The 27,104-nt window shown below is 39.1% G+C and overlaps 1 protein-coding gene across 1 annotated transcript; it reads left to right on the forward strand.

The window, feature by feature from the left end:
- Positions 1-22,826: 22,826 nt before the first annotated feature.
- Positions 22,827-24,406, forward strand: LOC122048523 (UDP-glucose flavonoid 3-O-glucosyltransferase 7-like). The gene has a single exon (XM_042610082.1). The coding sequence runs from the start codon at positions 22,861-22,863 to the stop codon at positions 24,334-24,336; it is 1,476 nt and encodes a 491-aa protein (XP_042466016.1). The 5' UTR covers positions 22,827-22,860; the 3' UTR covers positions 24,337-24,406.
- Positions 24,407-27,104: the final 2,698 nt, after the last annotated feature.

Consider the following 27,104-nt stretch of genomic DNA (forward strand, 5'->3'; position numbering starts at 1 on the left):
AGTTTTGCAGCCATCTCCCACCAGAACTTGTTAGAACAGTACAGAAACAAAACTTGGCAACTCTACCATGCGCCAACTCTGACGAGCAGTCCGCAGGCCACACTCCTGTCGCTCTCACCCCCCCAATGCCCAGACCTCCACCGCCACATTTCGTGGTACTGGCAAAGAAGACGCCACACATGATTTTGCTTCTTTGATTTGTTCTCCAGCAGGCCACCAAAATAGCCCTCAAGAATAACCCTTTCGTGGTCCTTGTTCTCCTCAATGGTTCTTCCCCACGATAAAATTTATGGTCCTTGTTCTCCCCAATTGCTCTTCCCCGAGCGAGATGGCCAGTCGGATCTGTCCGAGCGACAATATCTCGTTGCCCGTGAAACCGTAAAGAGGGGTTGTCATGGCAGTAACATATTTCGATCGATTTATAATTTATCGAACGTCTTCTTGAAAATGATATCCACCGAATTCTCTGTATCCACAAAAGTTTGGTGAATAGTATAGTTAGCAATTACCGTCCGAATAATTAGCACGTCATCGTGAGAGATCTCCACTTCCTCCAAATCACTGGAGCCGAAGCTAATCTCGGGCCCTTCTGCCTTCTTCCTATTGCATCTTACGGCGTGGATCTTCAATCGCCGAGTGTACGACTTCCTGGTTCTGTTGAAGTCATCGTCGGTTGACCCACCAACAATCATGTATATTTCTTCTTGAGCGGAGTTGTTTCGATTTTCTTCTTCCCGAGCGGAGACACTATTTCGCTCAGCCGGAACTCGGGAGAGATCAGCGTTATCCCTCCCCTTACGCTGATGGTGCCGCTCAGCCGCTCTTCTTTCGTCCTCTCATCGTCCGACAGATCGTTGTCTATGTTGCCGATCGAGAGTGAGAGATCAGCAACGGTATCCTCTCGGCGTCGTTCAGCTATCGATCAATGTTAGATCGTAGCAATCGGCGTGTTGTACGTCTCTGACGGATGAAAGCAGCAGAACATTGATGTCTATATCTTGCCTCTTGTCGTCTTCTGATGACTAAAGGCCACATGCTGCATGGTATGTGTCATGTCCTCTTATTGTAGTCGCGTTCCCTCTACTCTTAACCCTTTGGATGGCTAGTGGCTGTTTGACAGTTGCTGCTCGGGTGCCGATGTGAGCTCAGCCACTGTCTCCTTCTTCGTTGTTGCTTAGGCTTCTTCCACATTTATTTATTCATTAGTGTTTCTGAGCAGATTATCGAAGTCCTTGACGACTTTCTGATAAGTGATCGGAAGAACTCTCCTTCAACTAGCCCTTGAGTGAAGGCGTTCATCATCGTCTCAGATGAGACCGAAAGGTTATCCATGACTAGTTGATTGAAACGCTTAATATACACTTGGAGCCTTTCCTTGGGCTCCTATTTTAAGGCAAAGAAGCTGACGCTCGTCTTCTGATAGCGTCGGTTGCTTGCAAAATGATGTTGGAACATGACTTAAAAGTCCTTGAAGCTATGTATTGAGCCATCCGATAGTCTTTAGAACTAGCGCTGCACCGAGCCGGAGAGAGTAGTGAGAAAGGCTTGACACTTCACCCCATTTGTATATTGGTACAGCGTGACCACATTATTAAACTTATCTAAGTGATCATCTAGATTGATCGTTCCATTGTATTCTCCAATTGCTAGTTGAGGATCACTCAAGATCACCTGAAAGAACTGTAAATTGATCCACTTGGATGATGCATGACTTCTAGGCACCTTTCCTTTTTGCGCATCTCAAATAAGGATCGTCGTCCGAAGATAACCCCCTTTCCTGGTTCGCTTGAGCTATTTCTAAAGGAATTTAAAACAAAGCACGATGAAAAAGGATAGGCACGGGCAACACTTCCCCTTCTGTGCCAATTGAACCTCTATTCTGTCCTTATATGGAAACTGATTCGGTCGATCTTCCAATCCCGCTCGTCCTCCTGTTGCCGATGTCGTCGGCTGTTGTACTAGTCGATCGACTAGTGCCTGCTGTTGTTGCTGCTCGGACATCTTCGCTGCTCGAGCTTGCATAAGCATGTTAAACTCTTCTTTGGTGAGTGTCACGGTGAAAAATCATCCAATATTCTCCATCTTCTCAACTAAATCAATTAGTTAAGAGGAGAGGTTCTAAAAAGAGAAGCTCCGAGAAAATCCAACTTCTTTCTAGGACCTCAAGTGAGATTCCACCTCCAAACTTCCCCCTAGCAAGTGAGATTGTTATAATGTATACTAAAAGTCTAGCTTTTGTATAAACATTTATTTTGAAATGAGAATCACATTAGTCAAATATCTACATTTAGTTCAATACAGTTGTCCATTTAATTTATATTGTAGATAACATGGTGTGTGGTGTCACACAGAAGATCATGTTATCAGTTCCTTATAAATTATAAATAGAAGCTCACGACCAAGATGGATTGGGATAAACCATTGGAATTATTGTAGTGTAATTTGGTACTAATTTATCTTGACTATAAAATTACACTAGTACACTATGTGTGTATAGAGCAGGACCATTTGAGGTTGTTCTTTTTATACTGACTGCATAAAAGAACAAAACCTCTGTTATTATGGATGTGCTTACTCTTAATCTCAATATAATAACAAACACATGTACTTAGTATGTATTTCTTTAATTTATCAAAGGGTGAGATTTATTTGTTTAATCAATAGGCCTGATAAGTTGGGAAATAATATTATTTATATGGTGTGTTGTTGATTATAGATGAAAACTGTGTCCTATTTATTAGGATGATGATGTCCCCTTGAGGAGCTCATAAGGATTGTTATGTAAACCCTACAGGTGGACTTAGTTCCGACATGACAATGAAGTTGAGTGGTACTACTCTTGGAGCTAGATGTTAACTAAGTGAGTTGTTAGTGACTCATTTAATTAATGGACATTTTATATCTTAAACACAGGGAGATTAACGCACTCATGATAAGAAGGAGCCCCATAATGTAATATGGAATTGGTGTGGTAGTTCAATAATAACTCTTTAGTGATATGAGTTATTATTGATGAACTTGAGTTGGGTGTTCGGGTCGAACACAGGATGCTCAAGCTCATCAAGAGGCCAAAATCAATTCCTCCTCTAGGTCACTGTTGTAGCCTCTATGTATAAAGCCTCGCATCCAGCCAAGTTATCCTTATGGCCGGCCACATCCTTGCTTGGTGCCCAAGCAAGGGGCCGACCAAGATAAGTTTAAAAGTGGGTTTTTAATTTTTTAAATCTTTCTTTTTGTAGCCATCTACAATGTTTTAAAAGAGAGATTTTAAATTTTAAAAACTTTCCTTTTTTGAAGTCATCTGCATGATTTTAAAAGAGAGTTTTAAATTTAAAAAAACTTTCCTTTTGTAGCCATCTACAATGGTTTAAAAGAAAGATTTTATTTTTGTTAAAACCTTCCTTTTTGTAACCATGACTTAAAAGAGAGGTTTTAATTTTAAAAATCTTTCCTTTTTGTAGTCATCTATAATATTTAAAAGAGAGATTTTTAATTTTAAAACTTTCCTTTTGTAACCATCCACAATTGAAAATTTAAAAGAGAGATTTTAATTGTTGTTAAAATCTTTCCTTTTTAGCCATTACCAAGGATTATAAAAGAGGATATATAATCCCTTAGAGGAAATAATCATCTACACAATTTCTATTCCTCTTCTATTCTCCTTGTGGTCGGCCCTCTCATATTCTTATTCTCCCCTTGCTTTCTCACCTAATGCCGGCGGCATCAAGAGGCTTCAACCATCTTGTGGCCGGCGGGTTGCGAGAAAGAAAGAAGAACAAGAGGTGGTGTTCCTAGCTTTGATCCCTTGGTGGTCGAAAGTCTTGGAAGAAAGAAGGACTTGGGTGATTTTTGCGTCTTGGTAGATCGTCGCCCACACAACGTCCAAGAGGAGGAGAGAAATACAGCAGAAGATCAAGAGGTCTTTAAGCTACAAAGAAAGGTATAACTAGTTAATTGTTTCCGCTGTGTACTAGTTTATTTTTCCTTTGTATGGATCCTGAAGTACCAACACAAGAGGCTAGCGATCTTGTGCTTTGATTGAGGTCTCCGTAGTTTAACTTAGGGTTTACTGTAAGGAGTTTAAATATTTAATTTCTTTGAAAGGCTTTGACTAGGAAGTGGTGGATGATCACATACCCAAGAAAGCCGAGTACCTCGCCAACGACTTGGAAGTCAATCCTTGAAAAAGATATTTAATCAACTTCTGTAATATGGTTTAACTTCTAATAAACACATGGGTTGAACTTGGATTAATAATGTTAAGTTTGGTTTGCAATCCAAGTTTAACTTCTGAAAAGCACATGGGTTGCTAGGAAAAGTTCTGTGCTTGTACAAATTTTTGTATAGGGGAAACAGAACGAAATTCTGAGTAGCGCCAACAATTGGTATCAGAGCTAGTTTTATGCCTCTGTGTGTTTGGTTTTCAGTTAAATTATGCACTTTTCATACATAAATTTAGGCAGGATAATAGTAGGATGTGCAAATAGATTAACTCTGTGGTTGCAGGCATTCTAGTTCCAACTATTATGACCCTATTGTGTTTGTGTGTGATTTGGACCCTCGGGCATGTCGAGGACATTTTATGTGTGTGCATGCTTGTAATTATTAAATACAGCAAGAGCTGTATTAATTTTAGGATTTTACATTATGTTCGATTTAAATTACATGTACATTCCCTTGTGGAATATAGGATCGATAAATGTAAAATTTTATTTTATCGCGGATGTTATTTGAGGTGTGGTGCTATTTGAGGACCAGAGGCACAGCGGAAAAGGAAACAAGATAGATGCGACGACATGACCCGTTGGCAGCGGCTAGGGTTAGTGGCACACGGAGGACAGTTATGGATGATGTCATAATAGTTGAAAAATTATTTTTCATATTTATTGTCTTTTATGCTGTTTATATGTGCTGTGTGTGTATGTTAAAATTCCTCATTTTAAATAACTAAGTGGGAAAGAAATTATTTAAATTTCACGGTCTCCATTACTGGTTTGTTAGTGATGCATTCAAACTTTCGCGTTGGCTTTAAGTGCCTTCCTCCACATCGGATGAGTTTGTTTGCGGATCACTAGATTAAACTTCCTTTATGAATGATTATAGGAAATTATTTAGGTTTGTGTGATCTTCTCCATATGAAGGGGCACAATCTTATTTAATGGACTAAGTATCAAGTAATGATATACACTTAGGCGCATTTAATAGTATCCTCCCCATCAAAGTCACTGCTATTATTTGTGTGATCGAAGAAAAATCAACTATTAATTTTATTTGTCATAAAGTTAGGTTGACAAAATAATAAAATTAATGGGTAAAACCCCCTTTTACAATGTTTGAATTTGTATACGTCCACACTATTGTGTCATACAAAATTTACAGTGTTTTGAGATGTTGGTGAATTTAAATGATATTTTTTAGGAATCAATATTATTTTAAATTCTAAAGTTTTTGACCAAATATTTTGTGATTCTTAGGATTTCAAATGGCTTTTAATCCTCTTGCTGTTATATTGAAAGAAAACAAACTTACTGGTCCCAATTACATTGATTGGAAACGAAACTTGGGCATTGTCTTAACTGCTGAAGGTTACAAGTTCGTACTTTTTGAGATCTGTCCAAGCCTGTCTAATAGCGATTCTAGTGAAGAGGAGATTAAGTATTATAAGAAATGGGTCAGGGCAGATGAGATGACGCGGTGTTACATTTTGGCTTCTATGTCAAATATGCTGCAATATCAACATCAAGTCATGCCTACTGCTTATGACATGATGCACAATCTTATGGAACTTTCGGACACCAGAATCGGGCTGCTAGGCAGGAGGCTATGAGAAACTTGATGACGACCACCATGACTGAGGGGACACCCATAAGAGATCCTATCCTCAAAATGATGGCTCTTTTGAATGAGATGGAAGTCCTTGGAGCAGAAATCGATGGGGAAACCCAGGTCGATATTATTCTCCAAACACTGCCTAAAAGTTTTGAACAGTTCCGCCTGAACTACAACATGAACAAAAGGGTTTATTCGTTGGCGGAACTTCTGACAGAACTTCAAGCAGCAGAAGGGCTATTTCGTCAAAGTTCTTAAATTCATATTGCTGAAAATGTTTCTGCTTCTAAGCTGAAAGGCAGAAAGAAGAAAACAAAGAAACAAGTTGATTCAGCAAAGAAAATGAATCGATCTCTAGAGACTGGGTCGCATGTAGGTGTGAAGTAGTCGAAGGACAAGTGCTTCACATACAAGGAATCTGGACATTAGAAAGTGGATTGTCCTTGCAGAAAGGAGAACAATAAAGGTATATCTTATTCTCTAGTGGTTGAAACATATTTAATGATATTATCTATCGGTACATGGTGTGTAGATACGAGAGCCGCTGATCATGTTTACAATAGATGTATAGAGCCAAAAAAGTATTGGAATTGGTTCACTCTGATTTGTGTGGGCCTATGACTATTCAAGTAAGAGGTGATTTCGAATATTTTGTCTCTTTAATAGATGACTCTTCAAAATACGGATACATTTACTTGATGCGTCGTATGTCTGAGTGATTTGATAAGTTCAAAGAATACAAGACTGATGTAGAGAAACATCATAGTAAAAATATCAAGATATTACGATCTAATCGTGGTGATGAATACTACTAGGAGAGTTTAAGAGTCACTTATCAAAGACCGGGATTCAATCCCAACTATCTGCACCTGGTACATCTCAACAGAATGATGTAACATAACAAAGAAATAAAATTCTTATAAAAATGGTTAAATCAATAATGAATTATTTAGAATTATCAAATTTATTTTCGGGATATGCTTTGGAAACGACAATGTACATTATCAACTTAATACCTTCTAAGTCAGTAACCTCTGCTCCCACAAAATTGTGAAATGACCGAATACCTCGCCAACAATCTGAAAGTCATTTTTTGAAATAGATATTTAATCAATTTTTGAACGTGAATTAATACTAGTAAATTTTGTTTACAATCCAAATTTAACTTTTGAAAAACACATGAATTGTTAGAAAAAATTTTGTACTTGTATAAATTTTTGTATAAAAAAAATAGAACGAAATTCCAAATAACGCCAACAGATGTGACAATGGAGGAGAGGACTAAGGGGACTCTCCCCTCCCACACCCGTGAGGACCGATGGGAGGTGCCAGAGCTGGAGCTACAAGAGCTCCACTCCATCAGGCACTGTTTCAGCAGCCCATTTACATGGAGGTGGAAGCTAGGTGGCTGGTCTTCACTGGTCAAACAAGGCCACCAACCACCAACTGGGAAATCCATCATACACAGCCATGGAAGGGCTGAGGGCAGTGGCAAGAGAGGGAGAGCAAGTCTCGGATGGCCAGCCATCTACGTCAGAGAAGGAGGTCTTCCGAGAGGTTAACTGCACGGAAGGAAGGTCTCCAGAGTCTTGAAGGAAGCTGTTTTCATGGACTGGTTGAGCAACCAGCTGTAGCACAAGTGCAAAGAAGCAAAATCATATATTGTGACCTCTCCGGCATGATCACGAGGTGCGCCAGCAGAAGGCCTGTGGACAGCTCGTTGGGGAGGGAGCGTGCAGGAGTTGCCATGTTCTTGTCCAGGCATTTTTCCAGCAATTCCAGTGAAGTGTGGCTGCAGAAATCTTCAACAGCACTTTGCCGGTGGTGACCACGAATTGCTCCGGCGAAGAGGCCAAGCATGGGATGGGAGAGCGGCAGTGTGGTGGCTGTGGACAGCTCATACACGGCAAAGAAGCACTGTTCTGCATCTGAAGTGGAATTGAAGGTGCTGGTCGGAGGTTGCAGTTTTCTGGTGGCTGACAGTCCTCAAGGTAGCTCTGGTGAAGACAACGGAGATGCTGTTCCTTGGGGGCACTCGGGAGAGAGAGCCAAGTTGAGAGGGAATTGCAAAATTTCAAACAAAAGGTCAAAAAACGTGGGCGGGATTTCAACGTGATTTGGAAATTCAATTTTGAAGCTCAAATTGGCAGTAGGCGAATTTCAAATTCCAATCACAAAGTCAAAATTTCTAGGCGGTGCTTCAAAGAGATTTCAAAATTCAAATTTGAAACTCAAATTGGCAGTGGGCAAATTTCAAAATCCAAGCACAAAGTCAGAGAAAGCGGGTGGTGATTCAAAGAGATTTCAAAATTCGAATTTGAAAATCAAATTGGGGCCGGCACTTAAACGAGCTTTCAAAATTCAAAGTTTCCCAACTCAAATTTTGAATCCTCCCTCTAATTGGTCCTTGAGAGGGAAACTCCAAAGATACCGGGTTTGGATTGTAGAGGACCATCCAAATCACAATCCATGCCCATTTAGCCAAAGACTACCTCAACACCAACGGGGTATTTTCTGCTGCACTTCGGCACCGGCGGCAAGGTTTTCCGGCAGTAGACTTCATAATAAGATGGACCAGCAAAAGATTGATTTCTAGCAGGTGGGGAAAATGGAGACTAAGCTTGGAGCATAGGGCTACTGTTGAGATGATTCTTGCCCGGCAAGTGGTGGCACGGAGCTGGATGGCCGGCTGGTAAGAGGTCAATGCCGGTGAAAGGAAAGACCGCGGCAAGTGGGGACTACAACTGTGGCAGCTAGGGAAGGGGCTGCATGGCGTTGTCCACATCAGATTTACCTGTTGCATTACAAGGGGTCCCAATGGACGATCGTTGGAGATCTAGCACGAGTGAAGGATGAGTTGCATGAAGGGCCAGAGTTTCATGGATTCACCGAGCAACAAGGAAGCCCAGATTGGTGGGCTAGTGGCTGTCGAACCGAGTCGGAACCGGAGGAGTGGAGCGCATGTTGGATACCCACACGGCCACACCGATTTAGCATTGAGGATCAATATCGAATTTGTCGTGAGTGGCCGGAGATATGAGAGGACGCTTGGACAGTGGACTGACCACACCGATTTAGCACTGAGGATCAATACCGAATTAGTCGTGAGTGGCTGGAGATATGAGAGGACGCTTGGACAGTGGATTGCGAAGGATGAGATGCCCTGATTGACATGATAGTGCGAGCAGTGACAGTGTGTATGGATGTGTGAGATCGGTGTGAGAAATACATGACTGTGATGTACGTACGTCCAAGTTGGGTATGTGTTGTGTTTGATTGTGATGTAGATTGGTGTATTCGTGCATACACCAATCATATATGGTACTCGAGTTCCCACAGCTGATCAAGTACTTGTCTAGAAGTGACGCATTGGGATCGTTCGTACCTTGGCTTGTATGTGCTTTTTCGATGATCTATTTGCTTATTCATAAAAACAAAGTTAGATTTCCATAAATGATATCAAATATGATTCTGTCTAAAAGTCGATGAGATGAAAAGCTGGGAATGTGATGCTTCCGCTAACCGTCTGTAGACTCCACTCTGACTTGCAACACAGATTATGTCAGTGTCGAGTCAAGGAACGGGTTTTCGGCGTTGGTTCTCCAACACTCAAGTCAGCCATCGATGATAAAGTAGACGACGGAGCAATAAAAATGAACAATAACTACAAAAGTGTCTATCGTGTATTGTGTGCCAACGCTGATGCTTGGACCCCCCCCCCCCCTCTTATATAGTGCTCCTATAGCGTGTGTGCATGCTCCCCAAGGCGAGCTCACTTCCCTAGGTTTCTCTTGAAAAGATTTGTCAGTAAAATGTCCTTGATACAGTATCTTAACGGATCAAACATATCTTTAAAGTGACAGTGGAAGCTTCCGTCATATGATCTTTTAGTTGTCTATGTTCGGTGTCAGCGGCACTAACTCCCAAAAATATGTCGAGGGATATCAGAGGGAGTATATTGCTAGGCCGAGCGGGTTGGTCGCTCGGTCGAAATTTTGCTGCTCTTGTGTCCCGCCCACTCGGTTGAAACTTTGCTACTCTTGTGTGTGTGTCCGTTCAATCGTAACTCCGTTGTTCCTGTGTCTCGTCCGCTCGGTCGTAACTCCCCTGTGCTTGTGTTACGTTCGCTCGGTCTAAGTTTCGTTCTGCCAATGTCGAGTCTTGCTGCCTGGCTGAGCAAGGTAGCCGCTCGGCACGGCTTCTGCACATCGTCTCCTCCGTCCGACGTCCAATACACCAATGCACCAGAATAGATAATAACTCTATTTCTCTTGATAACCACATTATTATTAAAAAAATAGAATATCCATCTAAATACAGTTTAGAAACTGAAATTAAATTCTTTCTGAAATTGGGTACATAAAGACAATTTCTTAAAACCAAACTTATATTCCTATCAAATGATAAGTAGACGTCTACCACTACAACAGCCATCTCCTTAGTAGCATTGCTCATGTAGACGGTTATCTCTCCTTTAAATAGTCGTCGGGTTTCCTTGAACCCCTGCAAAGTGCAGACATGATCAGTGGCTCCTGTATCTACACACCAGGTACTGGTAGATAACACCGCTAAACATGTTTCAACTACAAGAGAATAAGATATACCTTTATTGTTCTCTCTCCTACGAGGATAGTCCGCCTTCCAATTTCCAGACTGCTTGCAGATGAAACACTTGCCCTTTGGCTTCTTCATACCAACTTTTGGTCATGTTCCTTGAGGTTTATTCACCTTCTTTACTGAGCCAGCCTGTTTCTTCTTCTTCTTGCCTTTCGACTTAGAAGTAGAACCATTTTCAGCAAAGTGGATTTGAGAATTTTGACAAAATAGCCCTTCTGTTGCCTGAAGTTCTGTCAGCAGTTTCGCCAATAAATACATCCTTTTATTCATATTATAGTTCAAGCGAAAATGCTCAAAACTTTTGGGTAACGTTTGGAGAATAATATCGATCTGGGTTTCCTCATCGATTTCTCCTCCAAGGATTTGTATTTCGTTTAAATAAGCTATCATCTTTAGGATATGATCTCTTACGGGTGTCCCTTCTGACATGGTGGTTGTTATTAATTTTCTCATAACTTCTTGCCTAGCACCTCGATCTTAGTGTTCGAAGAATCCTTGAGATTGTTCATTATATCATAAGCAGTTGGTAAATCCTGATGCTGATGTTGCAGCACATTTTATATTGAAGCCAAAATATAACATTGCGTCATCTCATCTGCTTTTATCCATTTCTTATGATACTCAATCTCCTCTTCACTAGAATCACTATTTGGCACATTAGGGCAAACATCTGATAGTACAAACTTATAGTCTTCTGCAGTTAGGACAATGTCCAGGTTTATTTTCCAATCTATATAGTTGGGATCAGTAAGTTTGTTCTCTTTCAGTATAATGACCAGTGGGTTGAAAGACATCCTAAGAATCACAAAACAAACTTTGGTCAAGACTCTAAATTTAGAATAACATTGAATCCTCAAACAATATTATTTAAATTTACCAATACCTCAAATCACCGTGAATTTTCCATGCCACGATAGTGTGGACGTATACAAAATCAAACATTTGTAAGAGGAGGCTTTACCCATTAATTTTATTCTTGTCAACCTAACTTTATGACAAATAAAATTAATAGTTGATTTTCCTTCGGTCACACAAATAATAGCAGTGACTCCGATGAAGAAGATACTATTAAATGTGCCTAAGTGTATACCATTACTTGATACTTAGTCCATTAAATAAGATTGTGCTCCTTCCGATGGGGAAGATCACACGCTCCTAATTAATTTCTTATAATCATTCAAAATGGAAGTTTGATCTAGTGATCCGCAAACAAACTCATCCGATATGGAGGAAGGCACTCAGAGCCAACGCACAAGTTTGTTTGCATCACTTACAAACCAGTAATGGAGACCGTGGAATTTATTTTAAAAATTCTCTCCCACTTAGTTATTTAATGTGAGGAATTTTAACCTAGCAAGCACACATCACATACATCACAGTAAATAAAAGCAATAAATATGGAAATTAATTTTTCAACTATTATGACCTTTTCCATCACTGTCCTTCACGTGCTGCCAGCCCTAGGGTTCATGTCGTCCGGTCCATCGAGCTTCCTTTCCCGCTGTGCCTTTGTTCCTCTAATAGCACCACGCCTCGCAAGGATACGATCCGTGACAAAAATAAAATAAAGTTTTATATACATCGATCTTATATTCCACAAGGGAATGTACATCAAGTCTAGATCGAACATAAATGTAAAATTCTAGGGCTAATACAACTCCTGCTGTATTAGTTAAATACAATCATGCACACAATAAAATGCCCTTGACATTTCCAAGGGTCCAATCACACACAATAACCATAAGCCATAATAGTTGGAGTCTGCAACCACAGAGTTAGCATATCCTACTATTATCTTGCCTAAATTATGTATGACATGTGCATAATTAAAGTGAAAACCAAACACACAGAGGCAAACCCTAGCTCTGATACCAATTGTTGGTTGAGACTTGGAATATCATACCGGTTCCCCTGTACAAAATTTTGTACAAGTCCTGAACCTTTCCTAACAACCTATTGTGTTCTTTAGAAATTAAATTCGGAATCGCAAACGGAACTTAACATTATTGATTTCAAATTTAACTTATCTGTCTTAGAGGTTTAGACTTGGATCGCAAACAATGCTTAACATTATTGATCCAAATCCACCCATGTTACAAATTTAATTAAATATTAATTTCAAAAATTGGTTCCCAGGTCAAACATGGCGAGACACTTGGCCTTCTTGGGTATGGGAACATCCACCACTGCCTCGACAAACCTCTTAACGAAATTTAATATTTAATTTCTTTATAGTAACCCTAGGTTTAATCAAACAGAACAATCGAATTTCAAGATCGAAAAACAAAGAAACATAAAATCGAAACAAATCCGAAACCTAGAATCACTAGCCTCTTGTGTTTGGTATTTCAAATCTATACAAAGGAAACTAGTATGATGCGGAATATAATTACTAGTTATACCTTTCTTTGTAAGTAACAACCTCTTGATCTTCTATTGTATTCCTCTTCTTATCTCGGATGTTGTGTGAGCAACGATCTACTGAGATGAGAACCACCAAGACACCTTCCTTCTTGCAAGTTTCGGCCACCAACCTTCAAGCTCCAAGGGATGCAAGAGCAAAGCCTCCTTTCTCTCCTTCTTCTCCTAGCAAGAACCGGCCACCAACAAGAACTCTAAGAGAGAGATGCACCGACCACTAAAGAAGAAGATAAGAGAAGAGGAATAGGGCCGACCACACCAAGGAAGAGAGGAGGGGAATACTAGAAGATATGTTGTGAGGTGAGGCACCTCTACCCCCTCTTTTATATTCATTGGTCATGACATATAAGGAAATTTAATTATAATTAAAATTCCCTTATTCTCTTTGCCATTGGTTAATAAGGAAAATTTAATTAAAAATTCCTTTTAACCCTTTACATGGCCGACCACCTCATGTGCTCCAAATAAGGCAAGTTTTAAACACAAAATTAAAACTTTCTTATTTATTTCCAGAAATTTTTAAAATAAAAATTTCTCAAATAATTTTTCCCTTCATGGTTGGTTATAAAAGGAAATTTTATAAATTAAAATCTCTCTATTAAAACATGTGGATGATTTCCAAAAAGGAAAGTTTTTTTCAAAATTAAAATCTTCCTTTTAACTACAAATAAGGAAAGATATCTAATCTTTTGTAGAAAGCTATAAAAGGAAAGATTTAAATTTTAAACTCTCTTTTAAAATTATGGCTTCCACATATGAAAAGATTTTAAATAAAATCCCTTTTATTCTTTACATGGTCGGCCACACCAAGCTTGGGCTCCAAGTTAGGGCCGACCACCTTTACTTGGCTCAACCTTTGGCTTGGCCAGCCCAAGCTTGGACTCCAAGCTTGCTTGGCCGGCCACCTAAGGTTGGGTAGGAAGGTGGGTATAGGTGGGTATAACACTATATAAATAAGAGGCTACGATAGGGATCGAGAGGAGGAATTGATTTTGGTCTCCCGATGAAATTAAACTTCCCGTGTTCACCCCGAACACCTAACTTAATTTCATTAATAATAATTCATACCACTAAAGAATTATTATTGAACTATCGCACCAATCCCAAATTACATTTTTGGCTCCTTCTTATCATGAGTGTGTTAATCTCCCTATGTTTAAGATGTCGAATGCCCACTAATTAAATGAGTTACTGACAACTCTCTTTAATTAATATCTTAGTGCAAGAGTAGTACCACTCAACCTTATCGTCATGCCGGACTAAGTCCACCTGCAGGGTTTATATGACAATCCTTATGAGCTCCCCTTCGGGACATTATCAACCTAGATTACAAGGACACAGTTTTCTTCTATAATTAACAACACACACTATAAATAATATCATTTCCCAACTTATCGAGCCTCTTGATTTATCGAGCTAAATCTCACCCTTTGATAAGTCAAAGAAATAAATACTAAGTACACGTGTTTGTTATTATATCAGGATTATACTTTCATAATAACAATGGTCTTGTTCTTTTATTAAGTCAGTATAAAAAGAACTTACCTTAAATGGTCTTGCTCAATTACTCATGGTGTACTAGTGTAATTTATCAGTCAAGATAAACTAATACTTAATTACACTATGACTATTCCAATGGTTTGTTCCTTTCCATCTCAGTCGTGAGCTACTGTTTAGAATTTATAAGGAATTGATAACATTATCTTTTGTGTGTGACACCACACACCATGTTATCTATAATATAAATTAATTGAACAACTACACTTAGCATAAATGTAGACAATTTGACCAATGTGATTCTTTATTTCAAAATTAAACGTTTACAAAAAGTTAGGCTTTTAGTATACACTTTAACATTTGCATCACACAATTGTCTAAAGCAAAACAATAAGAGAATGGATAAGCAACCATATCTTCAAAAGAAAGACATTTGTAACCTCCTATCAAAGCAAGTTAACAAGTAGTCTCCATTTCGTACTAACATAACCAATGAAAGGAAAAAATGCTAATAACTAGCACTTAGAGCCCCTAGACAGTGTGTGACACATTCAACCTCATCTCCTCAATTACTCCGCCTCCGTATCCCTCGTCCCATTCTGGATGATATCTTCCTCACTTGCAATCATGATAGGATGAGTCCACAGACCCAGCAACACATAATCCACTAGTAGGTATATAACAAAAAATAATGAATTTGGAACGTAAAGCATAAAGCATAGAATAGATATCTACTATACATGAATGGAAAACACAAGGTTAGCTTAAGGGAAGAAAAGTTAGATGGCATGGAGCATGGCCATAGTAATATCTATATGCCAAATAAAATCACAGGTATAACTTAATGAACATGTACTTAAGGGAGAACTTGGTGGTAACCATCATTTAAGCTTGTTTGTTTAGTCCGTGATCAAAACTTTAGAGGTACCTCTTAAGAACGACTTATAACCATTTTCTATAGCCATTTCGTATTGTCATTTCAGTCATGTTGGGAAGAGCCCTCCTTGGAGCACCCATCCCATACTGTCACCACCCGTGCACAAGTTATCATATAAGAGATATATGTCCCAACATAACATTCCGTGCAATAAACATGAATAATTCTTGATCTACCCTTCCAACGAGATAAACACATAAGCTCAAGAAATGCATATCCAACTTAGGTTCTTAAGAAAACGTTGAAGACAATGACATATACCACAAAAGTTTCAATTATACTAAACCAGTCTAGGATCTTGAACTTCGAAAAGAACAACCACATATTCAACTCTAAGACAGAACATCTCCACCAAAATTTCTATGAAGCCGAAAACATCACAAAAATAGGAGCGCAAAGCCAACACCCTATCATCTACACTAAATCTGCCATGAAAACCAAAGTTATTACAAATGCAAAATCACCAAATCCACACCAGACACCCATACAAAATCTGTTAAGGAAAACATAAACCTCCTCCAAGCAAGAACATATGGCCAATACCCAGCCTCCTACACTAATCCTGCTATGAAAACTGAAATTATCACAACAACAAAAGCACAGGAAACAACACTCAAGCATCTATACAATATCTAATATGGAAATACTAAACCTCACCTAAATAAGAAAATAAAGCCACTACCCTAATCTGCCCCAGAAATTTAGCTAACATGAGGTAGCGTTCACATCACCGAGATCAAACCAAAATTTCCCATAATTGTCCGAAAATCCCAAAGCTATCATGGAGCCACAAGAACAACATCATAATCAAACTACAACCTATGTATTCCGTTCCGGGAACAAAATCTGAAATCATCATGAAGAAGCAAAGCATCATCAAAAACCAAATTACATTCACTGCAATCTAATCCAGAAATCAGAGGTCATTGTGAAGAAACAAGAGTAGCCTCGAAGCAAATTAATTACTAATTTTTGTTGGGAAGCAAGAACAACAACAAACTTGAACCACATCCCCTTTATCTGAGACAAAATCAAAAATCCTTCCAAAGGCAGTGCAAGAAAACTAAACCGATCTCAAATCCCTCAAATCTGTCCCGATGAATCAACCATTATGAGGAGACAATGCGAACATAAAATCCAAACAACATCTCCCGAATCCCGGTAGAAAATTGAGAAACCCTTGTGCCAAAATAGGGACATCATTCGGATCATTTGAAACCCTACAATGAGATCTACTTGCCTCTCTTCCCTTGATGTCGCTGTCGGGAGTGTAGGAGGAAGCACCGGCCGGTTCCGGCAACGATGGCTTGCTGGCAACGAGGCGATGAAGGGGCGCGTGTTGGAGTGTATACTGAAAGCCTAAGCTTTGTAAACATTCATTATGAATAAAGAATCACATTTGGTCTAATTGTCTATATTTGTTTGTAGTTGTTCATTTAATTTATATTGTAGATAACATAGTATGTGGTGTCACATACAGAAGATGATGTTATCAGTACCTTATAAATTATAAACAGTAGCTCACGACTAAAATGGAAAGGAACAAACCATTAGAAGGTCGTAGTGTAATTAGGTATTAGTTTATCTTGACTATACAATTACACTAGTACACTCAGAGTGTATTGAGTAGGACCATTAGAGGTCGTTTCTTTTATACTGACTTTATAAAGGAACAAAGACCTCAGTTATTATGGAAGTGTGTGCTCTTAATCCTAATATAATAACAAGCACATATGTTTGATATTTATTTCTTTAATTTATCAATGGGTGAGATTTAGTTCGATGAATCAATAAACTCGATAAGTTGGGAAATGGTATCACTTATAGTGTGTGTTGTTGATTATAGAAGGAAACTGTGTCCTAGAGATACTAGGTTGATAATGTCCTCAAGAGGAGCTCATAAAGATTGTCATGTTAAACCCTGCAGGTGGACTTAGTCCGACATGATAATAAGGTTGAGTGGTACTACTCTTGGACTTAGATATTAATTAAATGAGTTGTCGAACTCACTTAATTAGTGGACATTCGATATCTTAAACACGGAGACTAACACACTCATAATAAGAAGGAGCCCAAAATGTAATTTGGGATTGATGCGGTAGTTCAATGATAGTTCTCTAGTGGAATGAATTATCATTGATAAAATTAAGTTGTGTGTTCGGGGCGAACACGGGATGCTTAATTTTATCGGGAGACCAAAACCAATTCCTCCTCTCGGTCCCTATCGTAGCCTCTTATTTATAGAGTTCTATACCCACCTATACCCACCTTCTATACCCACCCAATAGGGGCCGGCCAAGCTAGCTTGGGATCAAGCTAGGGCCGGCCTAGGTATGAGATTGGGTGGCCGGCCCTAGCTTGAACCCAAGCTAGTAGGGCCGGCCAAAATAAATTAAAAAAGAAATTTAATTTTAATTTTTATTATTATGTGGAAGATATAATTTAAATAGAATTAAAATTAAAATATCTCTCTTGTAAAAGATCTACAAAAGATTAAAGAAAGAGATTAGATCTCTTTCCTTATTTGTAGATTGGAGAGATGTTTTATTTTCTCTTTAAAAATTATTCACATGTTGATAAAATTAAAATTATAGAAATTTCCTTTTATCAACCATGAAGAGATTTTAAAGAGAAATTTTATTTTTTAAAATTTCCGGAAACAAATTAGGAAGTTTTAATTGTTGATTAAAACTTGTCCAATTTGTTCTCCAATGATGTGGCCGGCCATTGAAGTTTGATTTGGAAAATTTATTTTATTTTTATAAATTAAATCATGTCAAGGAAATTGAGGAAATTTTATTGTAATTAAATTTCCTAATTTGCCTAGGCCAAGGAATATAAAAGAAGGGGTGAGGGTGCCTTCAAGAGACACAACATCTATTATTTCTCTCCCTCTTTTGTTCCTTGGTGTGGCCGGCCATCCTCTCCCTCTCTTCCTCTTGTGGTGGCCGAACCCTTCTCTTCCTTTGGAGCTCTTGTGGTGGCCGGATACTACTCGGAGAAGAAGAAGAAGAAGGAGAGAAAGCTAGCATCTCTTGGAGCTTGGTTAGTGTTTTGATTTTCTTCCTTGGTGAAGCTTTTCCTTTGTGGCCGAACCTAGCTAGGAGGAGAAGAAGGTGGTTGGTGGTTTCTCATCTCGGAAGATCGTTGCCCACACAACGTCCGAGGTTAGAAGAGGAATACGGTAGAAGATCAAGAGGTTTTTTACAAGGTATAACTAGTAATTTTTCTTTCCGCATCATGCTAGTTATTTATGGAAATAATACCAAATACAAGAGGCTTACGTTCTAGAATTTCGAATATGTTTTTCGATGTTGTGTTCTTTTGTTTTTTCTTTTCCTTGTGATTTGATTGTTCTCTTTGGTTAACCTAAAGTTATTTTAGGAAATTAAATATTAGCTTTCTATAAAAGGTTTTGTCTAGTCGGTGGTGGTTGCTCCCATATCCAAGAAGGCCATGTGCCTCGCCACGTCAGTACTGGGAACCAATTATGGAAATTAATATTTAATGGAATTAATAACTTAAGGAGACTTGGGTCGAACGTGTTAAGTTCCGCAGGAGATCCAAGTCAAAACCTAAAAGAACAAATAGATTAAGTTTTGGATCAAATGTGTTAAGTTCCGCAGGCGATCCAAAATTTAATTTAAAAGAACACATGGTAGCTAGGAAAAGGTTCAGACCTTTGTACAAAATTTTTGTACAGTGGAACATATAGGTTTTCCGAGTAGCAACCAACAGCGCGGTGCCGCAAGGGTGAGGGAGGATCGGGCAAAGGTAAGCCAGGTATTAAATAGGAAAACTTAAGTTTTAATATTTTATTTATCCTATTAACTCCCAATTTAATTGGGTGTCCACATAGACGTTCATCATACCTAATAAATCTATCCCATTAAAACATGTCATGTGAATTCATTTAAAATCATGAAAAAATCCTAAAAATTCCTTTTTTTTTAACCTAGCTCGGAAGATCTTACAGTTCATATATATCTGTATGTATAAATTCTATGACATCATTACTCTACCTTGAACTCATATTACTTTTGTTAGTCATTTTTCCCTTGATACACTCAATGAAGATTCCAAAATCTGACATAATGAGAGAATCGAGAATTTCTAGTAACATTAACCTTTTTGGGCATTATTTAAAGATGTGCTCTAAACGCCTATACCATAACATGAATGAATTCTCATTTGTCACACTATGCTTTACACCTATACTATGCACCACACTATTGTCTATATGAGTTTAATGTCTAATATGTATAGTTTGTCAATCAAGGAACCAGTACCACATAAGATAGAATTTCAAAAAATACTAAACTTTCCATTTCCAAATAAACAAGTGTATTCAAATTTTTTCAAACATGAAATAGAAATTAAGTTTCGCCTAAAAGACGATACTACAAATGTATTTTTCAAATTCAAAAGTACATTATTCTCTAAATAAACTCTTAAGATACCTATTGCCTCTACTTTTCCCTTATTGCCAGTTCTCGTATAGATGAATATTTCAACATCAATTGACATTTGGCTCCTGAGGCAACTCTGCATAGTTACACTTATGTGAATAGTTACACCAATATCTATCCAATAAGTGTTCTTAGGTACAGTAGTTACATTGACTTCTGAATTAATAAAGTTGAGAAGTTTATCTTTCTTGATACACCAGTTGACGTATTTAGAGCAATCCTTCTTCAGATGATCTTTCTTTTTACAAAAGAAATAAGTTGGGTCCTGATCTTGTTGCTTTTACACATTATGCCTTGAAGTCCCAGTCACTGTAAATTGTTTATTCTTACTCTTGTCATTACCCTTTTTCTTTTTCTTGTTCTAATACTGAGATGAGGATGCATAGTGAGCATTATGAGATGTGTCACTCCTCAATCTCTCTTCTTTCTATACACACTGAGCTATGAGCTCATTTAATGTTCACTTATCCTTTTGAGTGTTGTAACTAATCTTAAAGGCAGTAAACTGTATATGCAGAGAGATTAAGATAAGGTTCACAATGACCTTTTCAGACATGTCAAACTTTAGTGTCTTAAACCTTGTAACCAAGTTTAACTTCTCCATAATGTACACCCTAGTGTACCCTTCTCGTTATACCGCATGGACACTAACTTTGTGAGAAGTGTAGTAGTCTCGACCTTTTCGTTTGAGGCGACTAGATCTGCCAACTCCTTATGAAGGTTTTAGTATTCTCATTTTCTGTAATTTAACCTCTAAATGATTCCGGAATAGACATCTTCATGATAATTAGACTCATGTGATTTGATCACTTCCACTTGTCAAAAATCACCTTTTGATCCGCAGTAGAATCATTAATTAAAGATGTAGGGCGATTATGCCTAAATGCAAAGTCTAGAGATTCATGTAGTCCAACAAAACTATAATATGTTCTTTTCATTGTCCAAAATTTGTACTAGTAAGCACGAGGATGTTGTTTAAATTAGCAGATATTGAGAGTACTATATAAACAAAAGCAAAGAACACAGTTCAATTTAACAAACAAGACATGTATCTTTATAGTTTGCAATAACAAAATGTAACAAATAAAACATGAAATTATATGGGCATGTATAGAGATACCTAGTGCATTACATTAAGTCTTTGGACTAAATTGTAACTTGCTATTCTTACTATTGGTACTTTCCAAACAACTCATAATTACTTTCATTTGCCATATAACTCGTCTTCATTTGGGCCGACGCATTATGCACATGATATTTTATTTATGAGTTTTCTTATTTAGCTTATGTTTTCAACTATTACTCACAATACTTCTAATTGGCCACATAGTACCCCTTCCTTTAGCTTATAGTTTTTTCCTATATATAAGAACGACTTTCCTTTGGGACAATCACCCTTTGCATGAACATACATCCCTCTATGCTAATACTGCTAGTCTCCCTAATAGTTCTCTCTTTGGTGATAGTTAGGTTTGACTAAACAACAAGACCAAAGAAGAATATAGGAAAAAACTATTGAAAACTGAGGTAAATTCAGTTATTAATCAATTGATATCAGATACCAATCGATTGACACTCTTTTTAATCGATTAACAATAGGCGAGAATTGATTGATACAGACGCTAATCGATTTCCCACCATTGGTAATCGATTAGTACATAGCAATCAATTCCTTGATGGATTCCGAAGCCTACTATTCGTGAGTTCATCCACTCTAATTGATTAATGAATGTCAATCGATCTGTCGATAAATTTAGAAACCCTCTGTGGATAACCTAATGAACCATAATCGATTGACTCCTCATGGTAATCTATTGGTGAAAACTAATCGATCCACCGATCAATTCAGAAACCCTCTATGCCCAAAATCTGATTTAGTAATCGATTAGTCCTCATGGTGATCGATTAATGAACACCAATCGATCGCCCATGGATTCATAAACCCTCTATGCATGAATCTGGGTATCCCAATCAATTGACCCTTATGTTAATCGATTGATAAACACCAACCGATCAAGCCAATCGATTTGTTAACTCTCTATTCGCGATCCCAGGCATCTCAATCAATTGACCCTTATGTTAATCGATTGATAAACACTAATCAATCAACCCAATCGATTTGTAAGCTCTTTGTTTATGATCCTGGGCATCCCAATCGATTGACCCTTTTGTTAATCGATTGGTAAATACCATTCGATCAACCCAATCAATTTGGAAACTTTTTGTATCCAAATTCATGATTACTAATTGATTGAGGACCTTCTCCAGTCGATTGATATCAGAAAACTTGATTTTATGAACATGATTTTTCAACTCAAAAATCCTAAAATGACATCGTCAATGACATTCTTCGTGGATAATGCAAAAAACTTAATTCATAGGTTAAATCCTAACCTATCCATGCTACATTCAACAAATATATATTAATTTCGTTCATCCATATGAAATCATATGCAACAAATCAATATATATATATGTATCAAATCGTTAAAAAATTATTCTTACATTTTAAATATTGACAATAAATTAATCCTTCTAAAGGATGCATCTATAACAAAATCTAACTTTCATTAATTTTTAAAGTAATATTGTAAATCAAAACAATAGCTAGTAAATGATTAATCTGAATTCATCACAAATAATTATTGATTTTTTACTTATGATCAAATATCCTATAAATATAGTGGAAATCTTCTACACATCCTAGGTCTTTCTCGATTAACTGTATATGTTAATTAAATATAAGTCCATCTATATGTATCTTATTTGGATTTAGTCCTCAAATACATCCTCTGTTGGGATGTATCCTACCAATCCTTTATTGGGATGTATCTCTTTTCTAACTTATCATTTTGCTGAGATGTATCTCCAGCCAGATCCTCTGGACCGTATCTTCTAGATGGCATTTTGCGATCTAAAGGATTCGGACTTATCTCTTTCCTAACGACGTGATTGCTGACGGAATTGGGCAGAGAGGATAAGAAACGTAGCCTCCTAGTCCACAGTTGCTAGAGTGAGTGCCATGCTGATGCAAGCCTCTGTATTTAATGGATAGAAGCACGCACAGTTCGCAGCCTTGTGCTCAAGATCATGGCGGATGATCTGCATATTCTCTTCCTGCCCTTTCTCTCCCCAGGCCACATGATCCCCATGGTCGACTTGGCACGGCTTTTTGCAGGCAGAGGAATCAAAGCCACAGTCGTAACCACCACCGGCAACGTGCCTCTCGTCAAGCCTACCGTTGATCTCGCCAACACCGACGCTTCCCTCCGCCACACTATCCAACTCCTCCCCCTCCGCCTCCCCTGCTCAGAAGCTGGAATTCCCGAGGGCTACGAGAACCTCGCCGCCTTCCCTAACCCCGACAACCTCTTTCAGCTCACCGCCGCCACCGACAGGCTTGAGCCCTCCTTCTCGCTGCTGCTCAAAACCCACCGCCCTGACTGCGTCGTCGTCGATTTCTTCTATCCTTGGGCCACCCGCGTCGCCCAAGAAGCCTCCGTTCCTTCGCTCCTCTTTAATGGATGCAACTTCTTCAGCTCCGCAGTTATTAACATCGTAATAGACGGCGAGCTGAACCAGGGCGACTTGGAGACCGAGCGATTGATCGAGGTTCCCGGCATACCGCAGAAGATCCATCTCAAGCTCTCTAATCTCCCCTACGTTGTCCTTCATCCCAGCGAGCTCTCCCACCGGATGGTCGAAAGCCTTCACCGGATCCACGGCACGGTCGTGAACAGTTTCTACGAGCTGGAACGTAACTACGTCGATCCAGCCCCCAACTCGCGAGACCTCAGGTTCTGGTTCGTCGGCCCCGTCTCGCTGCAGAACCGAGGCATGGATATGAAGATGGTGCGAGGGAGCAGCGGCGCTGCTTCGGGGAGCGCCGATCATTTCTTGAGTTGGCTCGAAACCAAGAGGCCGAGGTCAGTCCTCTACGTCTGCTTCGGGAGCGTGGCCCGGTTCACGGCCACTCAGCTGCGGGAGATCGCGCGAGGTCTCGATGCGTCGGACCGGCCGTTCATCTGGGTCGTGGGGAACGCCGGAGAGATGTCGGAATGGCTTCCAGAGGGATTCGTGAACAGGGTGGTCGGCGGCGGGAAGGGAATGTTGGTGCAAGGATGGGCGCCGCAGCTTCTCATATTGAATCACGAAGCGGTGGGAGGCTTCGTGACGCACTGCGGGTGGAACTCGTGCCTGGAAGCGATTACTGCCGGAGTTCCGGTGATCACTTGGCCGTTGTTTGCCGAGCAATTCCTGAACGAGAAGCTGTTGGTCAACGTGCACAGGATTGGGATCTCAATCGGTGTGATTTCCAGCTACAATAAAGCAGAGGAGCGGACGGTGGTGAACGGTAAGCAACTGAAGGCGGCGGTGGATGAGCTGATGGGTAGTGGAGAGGAAGCAGAAGAGAGGAGGAAGAGGGCGAGGGAGCTGGGAGAGATGGCGAGAAGGGCGATTGAAGAAGGTGGATCTTCTCATCAAGCGATGACTTGCCTCATAGAGGAGTTGATTCGATTGAAAACTGTTGGATTAAACAGGGAGAATGGAGATGAGAAGAAATGAACTAACAATAAATGTCTTTGAACATCGTTTGTATGCTTCTCCAAAATTAAACAATGCTCGTCGATGCAAATGCTGATCTTAAACGTCTCAGAACTGGCTATAATTTATGACTCGTAGTATTGGAAGAGCATTATGACACCTGATACGGCGTAATACTAGATGACCCCGGGATAGAGTTAGGGCTTATAATCAAGATGGTGTGATAGTCAAGAGTCAAGAGGAGGTTGCGATCAAGTTCAGGAAGTATGTGTATGAACGGGCCATTGTCCCTGGAACATAGCCTAAACTCTTTTTTATGGGCAGAGCTCTCAGTCTATTCTTTATTAGCCCTCATATCGGTCTGCCCCTCGAAGCTCAATCCCTCATTTTTCATGGACACGACTCCCAATCTACTCTCGATCGACATTTGTGAAGGTCGGACTCCCATGGCTTAAACCCTCACTTCTCATGGGCATGTCTCCCAATCTACTTTCAGTCGGCTTCCGTGTCGATCAGACCTTAGGACTTAGACCCTCACTTCTCATGAGCATGACTCCCAGTATACTCTCGGTCGACGTCGACGCTGGTCGGACCCCCAGGATTCAGACTCTCACTTCTCATAAACATGGCTCCCAATCTACTCTCAGTCGGCCTCTATGCCGGTCGGATCCCAACACTAAAACCCTTATTTTTCATGGGCACGACTACCAATCTACTCTCGGTCAGCCTCCACATCAATCAGATCTCGAGGGCTCAGTCCCTCACTTCTCATGGGCACGACTTTCGGTCTACTCCCAATCGACCTTCACACCTGTCAGATCCCTATGGCTCAGACCCTCACTTCTCATGAGCACGGTTCCAGTCCGGTCGACCCTAATGCCAGTTGGACTATCGCCAAGGAACAACACTATCAGAGAATCACAACTACCTATGAAAATTCATTATACATCCTCCATCACGTGACATACCCTGACATCAGGAATTCTCTAATGCCCCATTATTGTGAAGATTATGAGATGCGGTATAAAAGGGGGGGATCCTCTCCATTGGTTAGGTACATGCGCACACACGCATCTACTACAATTCTAGTGTTCATCTACTTCCGACACTTTTTGGGCTCTATCCTAATTCTAACTTGAGCATCGCAGTACATGCGTCAGAGACATTGCCTGATTCTGGCCCTAACACTCCCATGCGATCTATCTATGGTGTGCGTAGGTCTGTGGGTACTATCTTCGACCGTCTCCCCCTCCTCTGCTCGAAGGTCTAAAGCCTGCGACGTATCTTCAGGTCCTAGATCCAAGTCCTCTCTCCATCAATGTTCTTGTCCTCATTATCAACCCCCCATCTGACTTAACTTCTGGATAGGATCACCACTAAAATAGTAGTAATGTAGTGACCATGCAACAACTATTTAAAATTCAAATGTATTATTTAAGTAAAATATCATAAAAATACCGTCCAAAAGCTTACTCTTTGAATAAAAGAAATTCCAAATAAATTTAATGATAAAAACTAACTGCCCTAGAATCAACTAAATATTATAATTCAAAAATAGAAGAAAAGAGAATTATAGAGAGAATTGTCTTATATTTTATTTCTATCAAACACTCCTATTTATAAGACATATAGAGTGGTGTAAAAATGAAAGAATATAATGATTCATCAATCAACAATCAAATCAAATCAATTATCTATTATAACACTCCCCTTTAGATGATCAATGGAGAATCCAATATTGTCTCATTAAAACCTTGCCAGTAAAACTCACTGGAAAAAAGCTTGAATGAAGGAAAAAAGAGTACAATAGTAGATACTCCCCCTGATTTTTGTAGGGATCTTTTATGAAAAATAAAAGAGTACAATAGTAGATACTCCCCCTGATTTTTGTAGGGATCTTTTATGAAAAATAATAACATACGTAGTGAAAAAAATGATTCCTCTAGAGATCCAAGTGAATACAGTATACATTTTTTTTTTACTACTCTATCAAAATAGAATAGTTATCTTTTTTGCGTGAACAAAACAATCTTAGAAACAACTTGACTTTGGTAGATCTTAGCGTGATCAGAACGTCCCCACCTCTACGGTATCTATACGAACACACCCTTCATTCATCGCATGAACTCAGTATTCAGAGAATCACCAACTATGTTGTGCTAGCAACAATCATAAGTGGTGTTCGACAAAGACAAGAATAAGAAGAAGAAGAAAATCAAGAGTCTCATGAAAATTTCACTAAAAAGGGTCTTTTTTATTCATCCAATGACTACCAAGGGGTTTGCCTTTTTGTCTTCTTCTATTAATGATGAATTAATCTTCATTAATCTTTATTAATCTTAATGAGTTGGATTTAATATATTGGATTAACCATTAATCCAATAACTTAACGGCTAACCCATAAATCCAATGAGTCTAATCCAGATTCATTTGAGTCTAATCCGGATTTATTTGGATTAACTCACTAATCTTATTGTACATAGTATTTTAGTCAAACTAAAATAAACCTATATTCAAATCAACATGTTCTTTGTGTGTGACTCAATAGATTCTCGTAAAGTTGACAGTGTTTCTAAAATCATTTTAGACACATAAATAATGAGTGACATCTAGTAATACATCATTGCTACCCAAGTGATGAGAATGTTGAGATCCGACCTAATCTGTCTGTGTCTATTATTTTGTATAACTTGATCCTTCTATCCACCGTAGTATGTGTTTGGATCATTGATAAGAGTGAGGTTCCTTAGAATAGCCCCATTGTTATCACAATAAAGGTCTTTTAAGTT

This window comes from Zingiber officinale, chromosome 1B, assembly GCF_018446385.1.
Source record: "Zingiber officinale cultivar Zhangliang chromosome 1B, Zo_v1.1, whole genome shotgun sequence".
In the NCBI taxonomy this organism is placed as follows: domain Eukaryota; kingdom Viridiplantae; phylum Streptophyta; class Magnoliopsida; order Zingiberales; family Zingiberaceae; genus Zingiber; species Zingiber officinale.

Bases quoted from the DNA above. Each gene is read 5' to 3' on its own strand.
- LOC122048523 (XM_042610082.1), top strand. From the start codon at position 22,861: ATGGCGGATGATCTGCATATTCTCTTCCTGCCCTTTCTCTCCCCAGGC.